Source organism: Dunckerocampus dactyliophorus, chromosome 4 (assembly GCF_027744805.1).
Source record: "Dunckerocampus dactyliophorus isolate RoL2022-P2 chromosome 4, RoL_Ddac_1.1, whole genome shotgun sequence".
NCBI classification, from domain to species: domain Eukaryota; kingdom Metazoa; phylum Chordata; class Actinopteri; order Syngnathiformes; family Syngnathidae; genus Dunckerocampus; species Dunckerocampus dactyliophorus.
This window is the reverse complement of record NC_072822.1, coordinates 23,113,256-23,133,311: the sequence shown is the minus strand read 5'-3', so window position 1 is coordinate 23,133,311 and position 20,056 is coordinate 23,113,256. Positions and strand designations below refer to the sequence as shown.

At 41.6% G+C, this 20,056-nt stretch overlaps 1 protein-coding gene across 10 annotated transcripts in view; it reads right to left on the bottom strand.

Annotated features, from left to right (window-relative positions):
• fbrsl1 (fibrosin-like 1) overlaps positions 1–20,056 on the bottom strand; it is a 380,357-nt gene that overhangs the window by 210,896 nt on the left and 149,405 nt on the right. For all 10 annotated transcript variants that reach the window (XM_054772261.1, XM_054772266.1, XM_054772257.1 and 7 more), the window contains exons 3-4: positions 12,397–12,492; positions 6,698–6,733 (exon numbers count right to left, since the gene is read on the bottom strand). In XM_054772261.1, coding sequence (XP_054628236.1) covers positions 6,698–6,733; positions 12,397–12,492 — 132 coding nt within the window. The remainder of the gene's footprint in view (positions 1–6,697; positions 6,734–12,396; positions 12,493–20,056) is intronic.

Below are 20,056 nucleotides of genomic sequence, written 5' to 3'. Positions count from 1 at the left end.
TGAAAATAAATCCAAATCTACATGGCTCTGTGTGAAAAAGTGATAGGCCCCTAAACCTAAGAACTGGTTGGGCCACCCTTAGCAGCAACAGTGTTTGTGATAACTTGCAGCGCTGTGGAGGAATTTTGGCCCAGAATTGTGGTAATTCAGCCACATTGGAGGGTTTTCCAGCATGACCCGCCTTTTTAAGGTCATGCCACAGCATCTCAGTAGGATTCAGGTCAGGATTTTGACTAGGCCACTGCAAAGTCTTCATTTGTTTTTCTTCAACCATTCAAAGGTGGACTTGCTGATGTGGTTTGGATCATTGTCTCGTTCTGGTAAGACCCAATCTCGTGCATCGTCTCGTCTCAAGAGTTAGGTGTCTCGTGACACCCCTAGAATTTAATCAATATTGCCGTCGAAAGTCGCAAGACCTTGGAAATTTCAACCGCCGTTGTGCATGACATGCAAGTTTTATGAGACTTCAACTCGGCATGTGTCAGAAGATTAACTATGTGCATGTTTGGATTTGTCTTTGGCTTTTTGGGAACACTAATACAAAAAGCCACCTACATGGCAGCCTCTCAGGGATTCCGTCACATAAAGTGTCCTAATGCTACTCAATGTAATTGCACAAAGAAAAATAACGAAAACCTTCCTCTGCATTTTTTGGTTGTTTGTTGAACTTTTTTCTCCTTATGATGTACGATCTTAGAAAGTCTGTGATGACGTTTTCCAAAATTAACGATTTACGGCATTTTATACGTATACGGCATTTTCATTCTGATTTCACTTGACGTTTCATTACGACTTTGCTTATTTTTACTTCCATCTGCAACCAGACTTGATTTCAGGTGCAACCTAGCAATTAGTACAACGTCTGAGCGACATAACTCCAAATCATGATTCTGTTCACACCTCTGACTGAGTGCCACTACCAGTCTATGCTCAGCCACTGGGAAAGGATTTTCAGCCATGCCATTCAACAAGAACTCCAGAAGTCAGAAGCCTTTATCTGCAGCACCTCTGATTGATGTGTTGTGGGCCCTGCTGTGGTTAACAGCAATTTTTATCTGTTGCTAGCGGCAACAACCCAGGTTCCTGATGCGTATAGAGCAGCAGGGTCCTGGATCTGAAGCCAGACCACACACAGGGATAAACAAATAGGTTTTCAAGGCAGACAGCCCTCATAGAGAGGCCTCTGACAGGCAGTGCCCCACCCCAAGGCCAGCACAATGTCAGGGCCCTGGCCCACTCCTGCAGTGCTCTTGGTTTCCTTCACTAATTTTCACCATGTGCAAGGCGGGTGGTACAGAGACACCTGCACACCCCACTGCAAAGGAAGCATTGTGACAGAGAGAGGCATGCAGACTGCTTGCTGGAAGCAGCATTTATATAGAGGAAGACAACTCTCACGTAAAGCCCCTTGTAACATTACACAGTGGAACCTCGGTTAGAGTCCGCCTCGGATAGCGTGTTTCTCGGTTAATGTTGAAAATGTATGCCACAATATGGTGCGTGTCTTGTCTTGTTATTAACACACTACATGAGGCCAACTGTGTTCTTAATGGGGGTGTCCTGATACAACTTTTTCACTTATGATGTCATCAGCAGCTATCAAAAATGTTAACACAAAACACATTTTTATAGTTGCATATGCATACAACAATTATAAATGCATATAAATGACAAATGAAAGGGATAAATTAACATTTTAAGGTTACTTTTACCTTCATTGAAGACATGAATGTTCCGAAAGACACAATGTGGCAACGAGATCAACCACCACCACCTTCCTGTTTTCAGTCACATCAAGAACCACATCTTAAAAGTAACCATAAATGCTCATGTATCCCTTTCATTCATCATTTATATGTGTTTTTATATGTATTTTGTATTGTTTTCTGCATGTTGAACTTTAATTGTAAAACTATAAAACTGTGTTTTGTGTTAACATTTTTGGCCTTCTGGAATAGAATAATTGGATTTACATTATTTCTTATGGGAAAAATGTATTTGGTTAACATCCGTTTCGGTTGGAGTCGGACCTTCTGGAACACATTAATGACGTTAAATGTTGCTAATTAGAAAATTAGATACAATTTACCTTTTCCCTTGCTCTGTTTAACAACTACAGTGGTACCTCAGTTAACATCCAGTTTGAGTGTTTTTTTGGTTAACATCCATCCATTATTCAACTATGTTCTGTTAAGTTTATTTCATACATATCATTTATTATGATTGTCATATGAAGTAGTTACAGTGACAAGAATTTTGAAAACTATCTTACCACATTATTACATTACCTTATCATTTTCTTTTGTATTTCAACCAGCAAAGAGTGCATTTGGAATACAGGAACTGAACAAATGTATTGCAATTGATGTAAAACGAAAGGGGGGCAGGATTAAATAAGCTTTGCTTCTTCTGACTTCTTTTGGACACGTGGATCTGTGAATTGTAATATGTGATGTATTCCAATGTAACTTGTATGCATGTTCAAATAAATTAAGCCATTATAATTTCCATTACCAACATCCAAAATATTTGCTAAAATTTTGCCTTGGCTCTTGACAGGATGTATTGGAAGCACCTCATCAACAACAAGTACCACCCTGAAGAAAAACAACGTAATCAAGTGAGCTAATGTTGCAAAAGAGTAACGGTGTTAGCAAAACAGTAACCACAAATCATGGAAGGTGTTCAGAACCTGATGCTTTTGTTTATCAACGGCTCGCGGGAGCTAGAAGGAGCTAACCTGTTTCAGTGCTGAGGCTGGTCGATCTACACAAAAAACGCTTGCAAAGAGTGAGTCTGTTGAAGAATTTAAAGCAAGCAGACACACACAGCGTCATCAGGCTCAGGTGGCAGAATAGAGTGGTTCTGAAGGTTGCGGGTTCAATCCTCTGTCCTCCCGTGGTTGTGTCGAAGTGTCCTTCAGCAAGATACTGAACCTGATGCTGTGTCATCAGTAGGTAAATGTGCTAGCAATGGCAAAGCACTTTGAGTGCCTTGCAGGAGAAAAAGCGCTATACAAGTGAAAGACCATTTACCATTTCAGGCATGGCGTGTTTGCAAGTGCAGACAAACGTGCTTCCAAACTTTGCCAAGCGTGTCCACTCCAGGTAAAATGATATTAAAAAGTTCATTTCTCCATTTCATGTCATGGTTGTGGCATTCTTTTTTTAATTTAAAAGTGTGCATGCTAAAAAGCCTTCAACAGACCTCTCTGCGTAGATTTTTTGTGAGTGTAGGAACATTTTAGAAAAAGGATTGCCCTCTAACCATAATCTCCTCTCCCACCCTCTTTGGAAAACTAGTTAAAGTGATGTTAAATGTTAATTTCTTTATTACGTATGTCATGTTTGTGGCACAGTTTTTTTTTTTATTTAAAACTGCATGTTAGAAAGCCTTTTACTGCCCCGATAACAAGCCCAATAACAAGTCCAAGAAAAGGGATTGCCCTCCAAGCATAATCTCCTCTCCTCCCCCTCCTTCTATGCAAAACTAGGTAAAAGTGATGTTAAATGTTCTGTTGTCCATTAATTTGCCATTTGTAATTATTTTTGCATTATTTTCTGCATGTACTGTACAATTATAATTATTGTCTATAAAATGTATTTTGTGGTAATTTTTTGCATGTCAAATGGATTACTTGGACTTACATTATTTTCTATTGGAAAACTTCTGGAATGGGTTAATGACGTTAACCAAGGCACCACTGTAATTCAGTTAATATGTTTAATTTGAGGAAAATACAACGCTTGCTTTAAACATTGAGGCATTTCTCTGTGTGACTGTTGAATGTTTAGGTCTTCAATTCCATATTAAAAAAAGCACACACACAACTCTAAAACTGCTCTTTTGAGTGAGGACTCATTGAGCATTAAATGTGATTATGACACCCCAAGCAGTGGAAGAGAAGAATGGGTGTGTCTGGCAGCTTCAAGTAAGCTTTACTCCATTAAATTCCATGGCTAAGGTTTAAATCCATGACTGCACAGAGATAAACCCTCCAAAAACAGTCATGTCAGATTATATTGTATAGACAAAGATCGATGCTTTCATTGTGCATGAAAACATAAGCTACAGCTGGTCGTTGGGTGGGAAACCAACTCAGTTCCACAGAAGGAAAACAGAAGTTAATCTGCTGTGCTAAACTGTATATCCAACCAACGGGTAGTGATACACAATGGGTAGATAGTTGTAGTGAGATTTTTCTGACAATTTCCCTGCCTCTTGTGTCTCCTATCTTGTAGATGCAGAGGGGGGTGCTGAGTTCTTTATCAAAGAGGCCCCGAGAGGGTGATAAATCGCTAGAGTCCAGGCTCATCCGCACTGGAACAACAAGCACGTAGCAGAGCAGGAAACAAGGCACAGATATTGTCTCACAAACATAGCCAAGGCTGTAATGAAGACCGCACAAAGCAGACAGGCTCAAGCCAGCCTGATAAAAAATTCCATATCCAGTCCCTCACACTGTGCAAGATAGCAAGTCAGTCCTGATGTGACATATGGCTCTAGACCTAACAAACCCGCTAGCAGCCACACCTTGGGAGAATGAAGGGAAATATTTGTGTGTATGATGGGGCTACCCGACAGTAAATAGGAGTGAATCAACAATGCTCAGATTGCTCAAGTCGATATACAGTACAAAGATTGGCCGACTGGTTGCACCAAAGAGAGGTTTCTGTATCGGCAGCCGACTGAATATTGCCAACGGTCACCACCTCCCACGGCCAAACTGGAAGACCCTCAACAAACTACGTGTGTAGCACAGGAGGTGCAAAGCACTGATGAAATAAACAAACTACCTCACAGAAGACAAATGCAGTACATACCATGTCCGGCCTACTGGAATGTGGCGACACCCCCTAGTGCAGCCCCCAGGACCTGGCCCTACAAACCCCATCAGCTGTGACCTGCGATGAATACTTGCAAAAGGACATCTGAAATTGTAAAGGACTCAAAGAGGAGTAAGAAGAACACTGCTCAGGAAGTGGACAAGCATCTTTCCAAACCACTACCAGTTTTCATATTTTGGTCAGCAGCGGAATTCAACTTTGCAATCCTCTGCTTTCTCAGCCAAGACCTCAGATAATGTTTTTATGACTGACCCTGACATCCAGAAACTGGCTCTTTAGTTGCATATTATCATCATCTTCCCATGATGATCCAATAACTTCACATTGTGATGCAGTGGATGATGGTTAGTGTAGGGGCTAAAGCACTCGTTTTGTCATGAGTGGTGCTGCCTCCTCCTTTTTAGTTGCCCGGCTGACCCTCCTACATCACCCTCTCACCTTTCACACAGCCCTCCACCCACATACACGGCCTCTTCATTTCCTCCAGTCATAACACTCAGTCCATCCCCTGGCCTTCTCCGAGACCAACCCCTCCTCCCGTACCCACTCAGCCTTTGCCTGGCGGCTCCCTGGAGCCCTCCGACCCTACAACCTCTGCGCCCCCTTTCGAAACCATCATTCTGTAAAGCCCGAAGCACTTACAGATAAGATGCCTACAGAAATCAAGTGGGCTCGGCAGCCGAGCAGATTGCGAGTCAGAGCTCAGTACCCAGGAGATGCCCAGAGGCTACAAATACTGCAGATAGCACTGTTGGATAGCCAGAAAGCAGAGACATAAGACTTTACTGGACTACCCTTTGCTTGCACAAAACCCCCGCCTGCACATCACCACACACTAAGCCCTCGCCACATCCATCCCTACTCTCCATTCCTCCTTCCAGATAAAGAGAAAGCCTTGCTCTCCGCCGACTCAAACTGACAGCTTGAGCCAAAGGCCTCCACATGCTTTTTTGGAAGGTCCTGCTTGTTTTCATCCATCTGTGAATGTGTAGCCGCTGGGGAATAAGAATGTGACATGTTGTATTAAAACAAAATTTGAAAAAAAAGATGCATGGAGATCAATGTCTTTTGAAGTTACACTTTGTTAGGGGCTTTAATGGCAATCCTTTGAGGCATACTAATGACGACAAGTCATTTGTAGTTGTTTTGTTTGTCTGGATGACTGCTTCGAGTTCGCAATATGAAATGCCATATGCCACTCATCAGCTAAAAGTAGCACGCTTTAAAGAATGTTCCTCTTATGAATGTGCCTTTAAGCAAAGGACAAAAAGGACGACTGCTGTCTCTACTACCAAGAGACTACACACATCACTGAAACAACGGGAGCACACATTTACGTTTCGGGAACGCAGAGGCGAGACAACGGATGCTTTCATAAGATAAAAATAGCCCTCTGACAATTTGTGAGTGGGACTACTTTGAAAGACTGGGCTGTTGTTTTTGTGGTTGGATGTGTTTGTTGTCATATGATGAAAATCATGACTGACCTCTATCAATGCACAGACATGTTTAATGATTACAGCTCTATCTAAATGTGCACTCGCCCTTATGATGTGGTGATCTTTTTTTTTTCTTTATATACAAGCGATGAGTTTTGAATAAAAAGTAAGCCAAAATGCAAAACTGGAAAGGGCCAAGACAGATGCTAATAACACAACACTCCTTTCGCCAAGGAGTGCAGGACACCTTGCTACGATTTAATCAGTCAGAAAGAATTAATGCTCCTAATATCATGATTTCTCCATTACTCTATTTAATATAATTAAAAAGTAGAGCGCCGGGGCCATAAAGTGGGTCGTTGGAGATTGTAATTCCGCCGTAAAGCTATGAAGCATGAAAATGTCACTTACCGAGTAGCCGCGGCCTGACAGCGAGTGAGTGGAACTCTGTAGGGAGAGAGAGGAGAACAAGAATGACCTTTAAGGCGCGTTTCACTCCTTGACACAGACATGATGAAGCAGTGCCGCTTTAATATCAATATTCACGTTAACCTTTTACCCAGCCCGTCATGTGCGCCACAGGCACACGCCGCTCCTCTATATTTTGGCCTCCACAGTGCCACCAAGCTATCAGTCACATCTAGCCCATACATTGGAGCTACGTTTTGCATGGGCACTGTGTTCACTTTTGGGTAAAATTATCATTAGTCATTTTTTATTTGTATATGTGAATTTAGTTTTGACATAATTTAGTTCAAATAATTCACATATGACCACCATTGACCATTGGGGTCGGGTATTGTCTACATATTATCCGATACCGGTGCCAATGTGGTACATTTGAAACGGTGCTCTTGCTTAAACGGTGCCATAACCCATGCTTAAACAAAGGAAGACATATATTTCGTCAAAAAAAGGCCTTTTTATTTTTACTTTTTTTTTTTTTTTTTACACGCAAGTTTAACAGAATGCAGTGGAACCTCGGTTAGCGTACGCCCCAGTTAACATATTTTTTCAGTTTACAGTTGAACATCGGGTCCGATCATTGGTCCCTCGCTCTATTGGGTTTTTTTTCCAAATTGAATTAAATCATAAATGATCGCTGTTTCATGGTTGATTATGGCCTATAATTACTTAAAAAATATTGAAAGACAAGTCATGTAGTATTCTGGTCACTAGGCATCAGTAATGTTACATTGATGAGACATGATGTTAGATTAGATTACCCTCACACTGCACAACGTCAGCCATGACATGTACAACATGATCGAGTGGAAAAAAAAGGTCTCCTCTCACTACGTGTAAGCGGTACATTTTTGGCTTCTGACTTTGTCCTTCTTCCCCACTCCGTTTGAAACACTTTCTTAAGTTTGAATAAGAAAATTGGAGGGGCTAACTGGTTAGCTCGGTAGCTTGCTATGCTAGTGGCGACCGTCTCTTATGTCCCTGCAGTGATTCTGTGCAATGTAGTGTAAACAAAGAATAATGTAAAGAATGTGTAAAGGTGACAAAAGGGGTGTTATTTCATGTCTAGAGAGCTCTAATAAGTCAAAAATCATATTTAGAAGGTCATAAACAGGTTGTCTATGCTCTAGCAACACAAATATTCCATTTATTAATATTAAATGCTACTTCGTGGAAATTAATTTATCGCGGTCGGGTCTGGAACCAATTAACCACGATAAACGGGGGACAACGGTACCAAAATGTACGCAAATTGTTTTTCCCTTGGTTTGCGTACATTTCATGGTAAGCGTACACATCTTGTCCTGTTGTAAATACACTCCATGAGTCCAACTGCTTTTGTAACGTATTTTATTCATAAAATGTCACTCTTAGCAGCATGTTAGCATGGAAACCGAAACCTGGAGTCACTGAACCACAGTTCTATTGTCCGTCGATGACATCATCAGCGATTGACTGTAGTTCTTTGCTAAAGAAAGTTGCAAGTGTCAACACTTTGATAAAGAGGGAGAGAAACACTACTGAGTTCAAGAAATACCTAGTAGAAAAGTATGAAGGTAGTATCCATGTGGACATCTCTGCTTGTCATCACAATCTTTGTCAACCAAGGTTTTCAGTCCAGGTAAAAGTGGTGTCATTAATTAAGCCAAATTGAGTTAGTGTAGCAACTTGCTTGTGTTGTATGTTGATGTTCAGAATTCCTGTTTGTGACTGCACTTTGCCGTGTGTGTGAGTTACTATGCCTCAGAAATGAGGCAAAAATGAGGCAAAAATTAGGGCAAAATGAGGCATGTCTGTGTCACCAAATTAAGAGTATTAATTTAGCACCTATATGAGGCATCATTAGCTACTTACTGTTTATGTCTGCACCGGTGTCATTTCGATACAGTCTTTTAGTATGCGTCCCTACTGACCATGGGAGGTAATCTATAATTTGACTGGCAGTAATTCTCCTGTGCACTTAAACCAGTCTGCCCTGCGATTGGGTGGCGACCAGTCCAGGGGACTTTCTTCCTATTCTTCACAATTTTTAACAAAACTGCTCATCTTCTGCAATGAGCGACTTTCGAGGGCAGAATTATTATCTCTTCAGACATTCATTTTGTGGAGTATTCTTGCCAATCAAGTCATCCTGTGCTTTCCTATGCAGCCTCTTAATGCTGAACAAGAGTAGGACATAGACAGAAGAGCAAGGATTTTGATCTTCTCTTGCACAGTCTGTCTTCACCCAGCATGAACACCAATCTCCAAATCCCTCCCTCTATGTCCACTTTTCACTGGTTTTATTCTTCTGTCTAGATTGGCAATTTCTCCCCCCAGGGTCTCTGGAGGGAACTTTTCTGCTAGACCAATTTCATCTGTTGGTCTGCCTTCAGTCCCAACAACCTCCCCCACACTTTCGCCATGACTGTGTTGTTGCACTTTCCTGGTGTCCCTCATCCATTCTCCCACACCTGCTCTAGACCTCACTTCTCATCAACGGCTATGTGCCCCTCTGATTTCCAGGACAGCTCCTGTGGTGACGATTAAGGAGAAGTCCTGCCGAGAACCGGAAAGCAGGCTCTGCGGGAATCAAAAGGCTATTCCATGCCTGGCTCAACTTCTCTGATCCCTTCACTATCAGACCAGGACGGTGGGCAACGACAAAGGGATGAAGAACTAGACATAGACAGTCCAACTAAAAATGTATGTAGATCCGTTGTCTGTGTTCATACAAGATGCTTAAACAGGCTTTGTGCATCTGCATAAATAAATATGTGTGCATATACAGGTGTGCATGGCCAAAGCCATTTGGAATTAGCTGAACTATGTAGAGTTCATTCAACATGGAACATTCTGGGTAAAAAAAGAGGCTTATTTAAATGATAATGAGGGACAATCCATTAGATTTAGTACTGGTGAAGGGAGGAAAAAAATGGGGTGGGAGCGGGGGGGATCCATTAAAACGCCAGCGGTTCATAAGCCATAGGGTCGGCATACAGCTAAACACTCTCTCTTAAAAGCCATTATACATGGCTCTCAATGGATTTCTGCAGTGCTTAGGACTTCAAAAGGATTTAAGAACTCGCGCCAGAGAGGGAGAGTTTGGGGGAGGGAGAAAGAACAAGTATGTGCAAGTGTGTGTGTGGTGGTTATGTTGGTTGGTGGCAAGAGAGACCGCGTGGATGCTGGCGGTATGCAAGGGTTAACTAACAGCTCGGGAGAAGAGAAATGTTGCTAAATCCGCCCCCTAATCCTTTCCACATTTCCACGTCCCCTCCTCCACTCCGACAAAAAAAGAAAAAAAGAAAAAAGAAACCAAAAAGAAGAAAAACCTGGAGACAAGAGTGAATCCAGTCAACATTTCCCTATCTTAGACCAATGGGAATGGCGAGTTGGGGTAATTGAGGTAGTCCCAGCTCCCTGGAAAATGATGCAAGACATCTGTGGCAGTAAGATCAGGTGGGTGGGTTTATTTGGAAACAGGAGCTTGTTTGAGACCCCTGAAGCTGCACAGCCCCCAACCCCTCCTCCACATGATAACCCCACTCCAATCCCCCATATTTCCCTAATCCATATGTGGTTTATTGCTGGGGCATCCCTGCACCGCAAGCACAATTACCTAGTCAAAATAAACAGATAAAGAGCCAACCACAGCAATGGACAAACAGCATCCCAGGCATTTTCTTTACACCCTGCTCCCAAATTGATGCATGACTGTTTTTAAAGGCAGGCAGGCGGCAACATCCACGCGTCACATTTGTCTATATTTCCTTTGGCGGCATGACAAGAAAAAATAGTTGTTGCCGACATGGCACCATTAGTTCGAAGCTTTTAAAGCTGTTGAGGCACTTTGATGTGGTTGAGCATGTGTTATGAAAATTAGTAGTGCTCATGCAGATGAAAAAAATGTAGGAAAGGTGGTGGCACAGGCCTGGTAAAAACTAGCGCTTTGTGATGTGTGGCCTTGGTTACAGGGAATAAAAACTCTTGCTCAGACATGGACAGAAAGACATGAGAAATACCAAGAGAGCCAGATGGTTCAACGTGGATGGATATGGATGGCACGGATACAAAAATCAGCGTCTGTGCACCAGTTATTTGGCAGCAGATAAGAGAGATATGCCACATCTAACACCATCAGCAATTGTGGCGCACAATTTTTCAGTCACAACCCCCACCACCACCATTGCTTCCACCCTTACTTATTCATGCCCCCTCCATCCCGGAGTTTGTCGAATATCCCTGTCAGAGCTGTCAACCAACGACGTGTTCTTATCTGACAAGCCCTCGTCTTCCTACTGACTTTTTCATTAAGAGACATCCTTTTGTCCCAAACCAGAGAGAGAGAGCTCGAGGAAGATGGGGAACAGTGTGTGAGAGAAACAAGCAGCAAGACGTAGAAACAATGAGTGCGAGGAAGTGAAAGATTAGGGATTTTTAATTAGGGCGGATTTTCAATTGGAATGTTGAATAGCTTAAAATAGTGTATTTAACAAGTTCATTAAACCTTTTTCCTTCCATCGATTTACCAATGCAGGAGAAGGAAGCCTGTATTTTCTCTTGCGCTTCCTGCTTTTGACAGATAAATGAACACTCTGATTGAATTTAGTTAGGTTTTGCAGGAGGAGGGGTGCAGCTTGACAGGCGTTTGTTAGGGAGCATATTTCTACATTCATTTAAAATGAGCCGCTCGGGATTTTGCATAAATTCTCATTACTTTCCCAGTATCTAAATTGCATTATTTCAAGCTTGACGCTAAACCAATGCATGGCCTCCATTTCCCTGTGCCACCTACTCATCCTCTAAATGAGCTGGCATATGAATTCTGGCACAGTGATAATTGGAACCGTTTCTTTAACTCATTCCAAGCCAGGGTCAGCTCATACCTGGCTAAAAACTGTGAGATCATGTCTACATGTAACTGCCATGTTTGGAAAAAATGCCACAATACGTTACAAATGAGCTTCGTACCTGCAACGCATTGTAAGTCGAATTTTTGTGTAAGTCGGAAGTGATACCTAAATTAACACTTAAGTCACACACACTGTAAACAGAACACACGGGGGCCAGAAAATACAGTAATAAAAACACCAAATACAAGAATGAACAAAAAAAACAAACAAACAACAACAAAAAAATCACTCCACTCCTTTGTTGTTACTGTCACTTTTATAGGAGCAGATCCTTTAACATGCTAGGGGTTAACCAGTGGTTAAAATAACCGAGTTTTGGTCAACCGGTCATGTGTAGTGTTAAAGAGTTTTGTCATTTCTGATATTCTGACAGTAGCTTGTTTTGTTTTTACAACAAAGAGACCACGTCCTTGTCATCCTTACATCTGAGTAGACGTTAAATATGATCTTTATCCTATGAGGGTTGCGACAGTTAAGTGTTAAGAATAGTGTAGCTGCTCCTGAGCCGCGTATAATGCATTCTTCCGCTGTAACGAGTGAGTTCGTGTTGACGGCGTGTATTTGTAACCACGGAATGCCGTAACACGGAACACCGTAAACCGAGGACCACCTGCATTGTGATTCTGACCTGAGTGTTTGATTGGTCTGTATGGCTCGTTATACTTCCTCCTGTCCTGATGTGGGAGCAATGCAGTTCTTGTCCCCCATATGAAGTTAGTGAAAATGAAAAAGTCAAGTGCAATATCTCACCTCGGTCACCTGCTCCTTGGTGTTGCTCCTGTGAGGTAGACTGAGGTCTGTTTCATCCTTGAAAATTTTGACCGGACAAAACATCAGTGGTTTGATCTGCAATGTACAAGAGACAAAATAAACTTAGATAAAATAAACTTAGATAAAATACTGTTTTATTTTCTAGTCAAGCTTTCTGTCTCAAATGTGTAGCCAGAAACAAGTTTCATACATAATTCTGCAATTTTTGACCACTCCTATTGCCAAATTTGTATGGTTCATTTATATATTTATATTTCCCTGGCATGGGCCATGAGGTGGACAAGTGGTTAGCATGTTGGCCACACAGTCAGGAGATTGGGAAGACCTGGGTTCGAATCTCCGCTGGGCATCTCTGTGTGAAGTTTGCATGTTCTCCCCTGTGCGTGCGTGGGTTTTCTCCGAGTACTCCAGTTTCCTCCCACATTCCAAAAACGTGTTAGGGTAATTGGCAACTCTAAGGTGTCCATAGGTATGAATATGAGTGTGAATGGTTGTTTGTCTTCATGTGTCCTGTGATTGGCTGGTGACCAGTTCAGGGTGTACCCCGCCTCTCCCCCGCGACCCTCGTGAGCATAAGCGTCATAGAAGATGGATGGATGTTTCCTGGCACGGACGTAAAGTATATGCATAGTCCAAGAATCTTCAAAAGAGTTGAGGTCAGGGCCTTGGGAAGGCCATTCCATAGCGCTTAATTTTAGCCTGCTTTATCATTCCAAAACAAGTTTTGATGTGTGATTGTGCTCATTGTCCTGTTGGAAGACCCAACTGCATCCAAGTTTCACCCGTCTCTTTGGAATGGCTTTGACAGACTTGGGGGTACCATTGGCAGCAAAACAGTGCCAGAGCATGATGCTACCACCACCATGCCTGACAGCTGGTGCAGTGTTCTTATGTTTGAAATAGGCATGTGCCGATCAATCAGTATTGGCCGATTTCTGTGGAAAAGCAAGTGATCAGCAAATGCCGATCAGTGCCTTTCAATGCCAGTCACAAGAAACAATCACCTGTGGCTCATACTATTGCCTGCACCCTGTAGAAATCCCTGTGTGCAGTGTCTGTCTAATGACTTGGGGAGTGTCCCCCTCTCCCTTTCCTTCACACTGTGCAGGCGTGTAGTGGTAAACCCAACATGTCTGCTGTCTGGAATTTGTATGCCACTTTTGAGAGTGATGTAAAGTTTGTACCCTGAAAGTACCTTGTGGTGGTAGCGCGTTAAAAAGCTTTAATTTAATACATTTGAAGAACAACTACTTAACTGAGTATGGTGAGTTTTTGAGGCTCACGGTGGAGTAACAGGCAGTCAAAGGGCAGCTAACGCTGAGCTAACATTGGGCAACATTTCCCCATATGTGCATGACAGTCAAAAAGCTTAGCAAATAACCCGGAAAATACTTGAATTAAGCAGACCATCCTTTCTGTTTTTGTCTAAATTAAAGTGATTTTATGGTTCCTTTTTTCGGATCATATAATCCCTAGGTTCCCAAAGTGGGGTACAATTGGCATACCCCAGGGGTATGCCAATTGTAATAGGGGGTACGTGAATAACATTTTTTTAATTAACGATTTTTTGGAGGACCCGGATTGGAATTGTCCTGAATTCCACCGCCCACCCCCACACTGCGCCCCTGGACGCCCCTGTCTACAGGGCTCTAATAATGTGAAAGATCTCCCTTCTTAGCTTTTATGGACAAATGGAAACTGCAGTGTTAAGCCACCAACATGATGGTAACCCTAATTCCATCATGGATGGCTTGTTTTATTGCAGTTCATTGCTGGCATGCATCCACATTTCCAACCAAATGGAAGGTTGGCAAACCCTGTATGTTTTGTTAGTAAAAATCTAATAATCAAATGCACGGGTAATTGTGTAATAATATTATGAGGTTATACTCATATTCCTATATATTAACAAGTGGCTCTATAAAGGTGGCCATTACGGCGATGCGGCCCTCAATGAAAACAAGTTTGACAACTCTGATGTATTGTGTCTGTCACTGGGGCATCATGTGGACTGGTGCATGTTTCCCCTGTACTCATCAAGTGGGTTTCAAGCCATGTCACTATCCATTTTCATAGAAAATACTCTTTATCAATTATGTAAACACACCATATGGCATCCACCATAAACAAATACAATAGGATAGTTTTAAACTACTAAAGATAATTATGATCAAGGTGGAGCGCCCGGACAGCCAGACATTCTCCTTTGACTTCCTGCACCCCATCATTATTTCACCTGCATTCCAGCTTGATACTGTGCAGTATGCTACGTTGTTTTACTACATCAACTTGTATATATGATAAAATGATACCATACATTTTGGTTTATAAGCCACACCGGTGTATACACTGCACCCACTAACAGATTTGTACATATATAAAACAGATTTGTACATATATAAGCCGCAGCGGACTATAAGACGCACATGTCCATGTCACAAAAAGGCATATTGTGACACGCGCAAGTCCATGGGGACCAGGCAGCTCTTTATTTGACAGGAGCCAATCATGAGCTATGAAAAAAACTCACGACAAGCTTGTCAATCAATTGGAAATTGCAGGAGGTCATTACTCAGTATGACCTCAATGTCATCTTACAAAGATTGCTAAAACCATCACACATTTAACATTTTCCCATAATGCATTGTATCCAAGCAAATCATTCATTGGAGGACAAGTGGCATAGAAAATGGATGGATGGATGGTGCTGCTATGCTGTCTCTGTCCACCAGAGGGAGCCAGAGGAGTCCAAAGGGAGGCTGACATCATTGCAGCTCCCCAGCAAGTACCAATGAATGCTTTTCTTGGACGCAGTGCATTATGGGAAAACATTTTTTTTTTCATTTTAAACTTGTATTGGTGCTTGCATGTTTAATAGCTGCCTTTTGTGTGTTAAGTTGCTGTGTGATGACTTTAGTGTTCTTTGTAAGATGACACAGTGAATCAGACTGTTATATTGAGTAATGGCCTCCTGCAATTTCCAATGGGTTGACAAGTTTGTCTTGAGTTCACTGATAGCTCATAATTGGCTTATGCTGTATAAGCCACAGGGCTCAAAGTTTAAGAAAAAAAGTAGCGGCTTATACAACTACAGCACATATATTAAAATGATAAATAGTATGCAAGGATAGTCGAGGTATTCAAACTATCCTTAAATGCTTTTATCTATATATAAACACATTTCAAAAATAATTTGTTGTTGCTGATCAGAGTGTTGTACAAATTAACAAAGTAACCAAAAGGTAATAAATAAAGAAACTACATATTAATATTCCTATTGTTTAATATATCAGGTTTAGCTCTGAGCTGGAGATAAATCTTCTGACGGAGAACCTCTCTTCTGGATCCCGTAAAACCTACATTTTAAAAAACGAATAACTTTGCTTCTGTAATGTCACATTATGTTTATTCTCCTTCACTTTAGTTATGTTTTCGCTGTCCTTTTGTGATGGAAGGCAGATATCATCCGGTCATGATGTCAGGGTAAACATGAGAACACGTGACACAACCAGGAAGTGTAAGGAAGGCTAAGACCATCTAAATTGACAAAGCTGGTCGCGGTTTCAGGAGGAGTCACCTAACGTTAGGTCTTCGTCTACCTGGTAAGCTACTGTCCTTGTTGGCTGCAGACCCTTAAATTGGACACAGCCAATGGCTGTGGGGTGTATTCCATTCAACTAGCAGTTTGCATGTAGTACCTCCCCTGATGATATGCGCTCTGGCTGGCCTGGGTCTCCTGATCTCCACTGTAATTTAAGCAGATCACTGCTACAATTAACCTTTCCCAGTAAATATCAATTATGGCCCCCGGCTGGGCTGGAATTAAAAGGGTCATCAGCTAATCTGACAGGTCCTGTACGTTACCACCTGGCGGCTGGGGGAGTGAGCTGAGAGAGAGTGTTTGTCTACCCTTGTGCCCACCAGCTCACATGCCAAGTAGATGTGATTCCCTTTTAATTACACTGCTGGGGCAGGAATGGTGACTGGCCAAAGGGTGTGAACAGCAGTCTGAGGTCAGGAATGACATGATGGCTTTGGAGTAAGTGTGGCAGAGAGGAGGAACCATGCAATCAGGGTTCAGAGATAGGAAAAAAAGAGAAACCTGACAGGTGTGCCTAATCAATTGTGAATCTCACCTCTCTCCCTCCCTGTGTCTCAACTTGCTGTCAGCCTAATCACTCCTTCGATCTCAGAATAGATGGTGGGCTTTTTGATTTCCCTCTGTCAAAACACAAAGAGAGCAATCCCGTTTGGCGAGCAAGGAGGCGACGCCGGAGTGTCAAGGTATAGTGTGCATCGCAACAGTATCACATACAGCTGCTGATTACTTTGTTTACCCAGCATCAGCATTGCTGGCAATTTCCTGAGGGTGCCCAAAGTGTTTCCATCTCCACTGGGGCCTGCAGCAACATTACCCAGTCAGCAATCAACTTGACTATTGATCAGTTCACGGCATCTAATTAGCCATCTAAGTTAATCATTGCAGCTTGCATGGACCGTTCCCTGAGCCGCTGTTCAGTGGAACACAGGAGGGCAATTGATCTCGGCAGGAATTCACCAACTCTGACAAAAGATTGACACCTCTGGCTGCCAGTGATTAAGTCAGAGACTAATTCTTGGTCTCAGGGGGTGTTTAATAGGCCCTAAAGGCTCCCAACTGCATAAATTTAATATGTTGGTTTTTTAATTTGTTGGTACTCATTAATGTTAAAGGACAGTTTAGTGAGCTCAAGAGGGGGTGGGGCTTGTTTGCAAATGGTGGCCGTGTTTAAAGAAACGTGCCTTTTGTTTGGAATTTTGCCCATCATCCACAATCCTTATGTGAAACATGACCACACATGTCTTTCTTTTTTTCTGTATGTTCTAAAGAGAGAAAAAACAGCTAAAAAATAGCTAGCATGTGGGAGCTGACAATGCACGTAACGGGACACACCTATTTCAGCTATAAAGCCCTAAAAAAAACACAAAAACGCCAATAAGGTGCTATTTACATAATAATGACCTGTATATAAACCAAGCTACAGAGACATTGTTATTGTCGTAGCTAGCACAAAGAACTACTTTTTCTGGTATAGTTGTGCAGTGCCTCACGCCACTACCAAGATACGGTTTTGGATTCTTTGTCCAAAAGTAGTTGGCGGCGGCGTCTCTCACAAAGTCTGCCATGATTAGTAGTAACAAACAGACACGGGCTTGACACGCTACTGTTGTTGACGGAAGTATAACAAGATGTGAAATCACTGCGCCCGTCTTTCTCTGAGGCTTAAAATGCTTAAAAGGCAAGAGTGTTTATATGTCTCTTACTCCTTGACACTGACTTTTTTTGCCCCAGCTGTCAATAAAACTGTGAAGACAGCTAACCATAGCAGGCCCGATTGATTGTTTACCCACATTTGTAACTTGTTCCAGTTATACAAGGATTATTCCAACATTTTGGGACTGTATGACACTGTACATTGTTACCCCTGTAGCAGCAGGGCCTCGTTCATCTCAGTTGTTCTGTCAAGTTTTTCTGTTTGCTATTGCTGTGTAAAGCCTATACAGTGGAACCTTAGTTAGCATACTCCCAAGTTAGAGTGTTTTTAGTTTAATGTAAAATATTTTCCCTCGATTTGCGTGTATTCTCCGGTTAGTGTAGTGTTGTTGTGTTGTTAATACACTGCATCGGTCCAGCTGTGTTCTTAATGTGTTCTTATCACAAATGCCCACGTTAACGGCCTATTAGCTTGCCACTATATGGAAACAGGAACCGCCAGCTCCGTCCCCCGTTTATGATATCATCAGCAGTTGACTCTGTAGTTCTTTGATAACACAATCACACCACAAGTCTCAAAAATGTTAACACAAAACACATTTAATAGTTTTGCAATTGTAGTTTTATATGCATAAAACAATTCTAAATGGCTGTAACTGACAAATAAAAGAGATGAATGAACATTTAAGGTTACCTTTACTTCACTGAATGTGATTCTTGCCAAAGACACGATGTTGCAAAGAGATCAACACAGACACCACCTTTGTTTTGCCATGGAAACACAATGTATTGCATTGTAACACAATGTGTTACAATAGTGTAAATGTTTGTAAATCAATATAAATAAATTATCTAAACATTCATAATAAGTGATGGTAAAATGAAAGTAAAAGTAACCTTAAATCATTTAATTTATATGTATTTATATGAATTTTGAATTGTTTTTGGATTTAAATTATATCCTATGGGGGAAACCTGATTTGGTTAGCATCCGTTTCAGTTAGAGTTGACCTTCTGTAACGGTTCAATGACAATAACTTAGGTTCCACACTGTACTGTAAAACCTGAATTCCCCCACTATGGGACTATTCAAGTCTCATTCCATCTTCAGAGGATCAGAAACCGAACTTAAGTTCTGAAACACACCTACAGTAATCCCTCTTTTATTGTGGTTAATTGGGTCCAGACCAAGTGAATTTTAGCAAAATAGGATTCGTTATTTCATCAAATCAAATATTTTTGTAGTTAGAGCATAGAAAACCTGTTTACTAAGCCATTTAAAACTCGTGCTTGTGTGTGTTGCAATAAATGTGCCACGGATATGTGGAGGAAAGGAAGTGACGTCAGGGGTTTTAGCTTGGTATGGGTTACGGCCGCGTAGCCCGTGTTATCATTGATTATTATATAATTATTAGTATTATCAGTAATAGTAGCATTATTATTGTGCCTGTTGTGAGATAATTCAAACCTGCAATAAAAGCCTGTTTTTCTGGCGATCAAGCCTGGTGATTGCGTGTGTCTCATCGAATATTACAGTAACATTACTGACACCTAGTGACCAGTGTTGAATACTACATATCACAATTTGAATACGTCTTCTGGATGCCATATATTTGTATTTTAGTTTATTTAGCCATTTTTATGCTTGAAAATGGCAAAATAAATTAACAATCAGTAAAATTGTATTAAATATGCATTTAAAAAAATAATATTAGTATTTAACCACAAACCACATGACTTATTAATATATTTTTATATATATTTTGTAGAGTTTTGAATATATTCTCGAAAAGCCTTGAGAGTGCAGCCGTGATGGACGACTGAACATCTCTTTAATGTGCGACTGTGTAGTCTCTCTGAATTCCACACGCAGCCGTTACAACCATATCTCCCTAAGACGGACCATACTTTACATTTGAGGTTTTGCTGAGGCCAGTAAATCAGTGTGCTCATGTGGAGTGTAGTCTGTCCAAACCTTTACAATAGACATCTACAAAAACAAATTTCTAAGTGAAAACCCATGTTTTACATGAATAATGTACTAGAAATTAGTTCCATTAGTCTCGGTATTGAACATGCCTCCAGTCTTTCTCTAGAGGCTGCTGCTCTGTGCTCTTTAATTATCTTCAAAGGGCCCTTCAGCATCTTAATTTCCCCCCAGGTTGAGTGGTGCCGACTTTGTCTGCTCATTTATACAACTTTAACCCTGGGTGAAGTCACAAATCCCCTCTGATTAGAAAAGGCTTGTCAAGGCAATGACAGAGACGCTGGAGGCCCACATCAGCTCACGTAAGGCTTGGCAAACCGTCCTTTCCTTTTCACTATGCCTCACTCGTGGAGCTGCCAATCACTCTGAAGCCTTACAACTTGGCTAAAAACGACTGG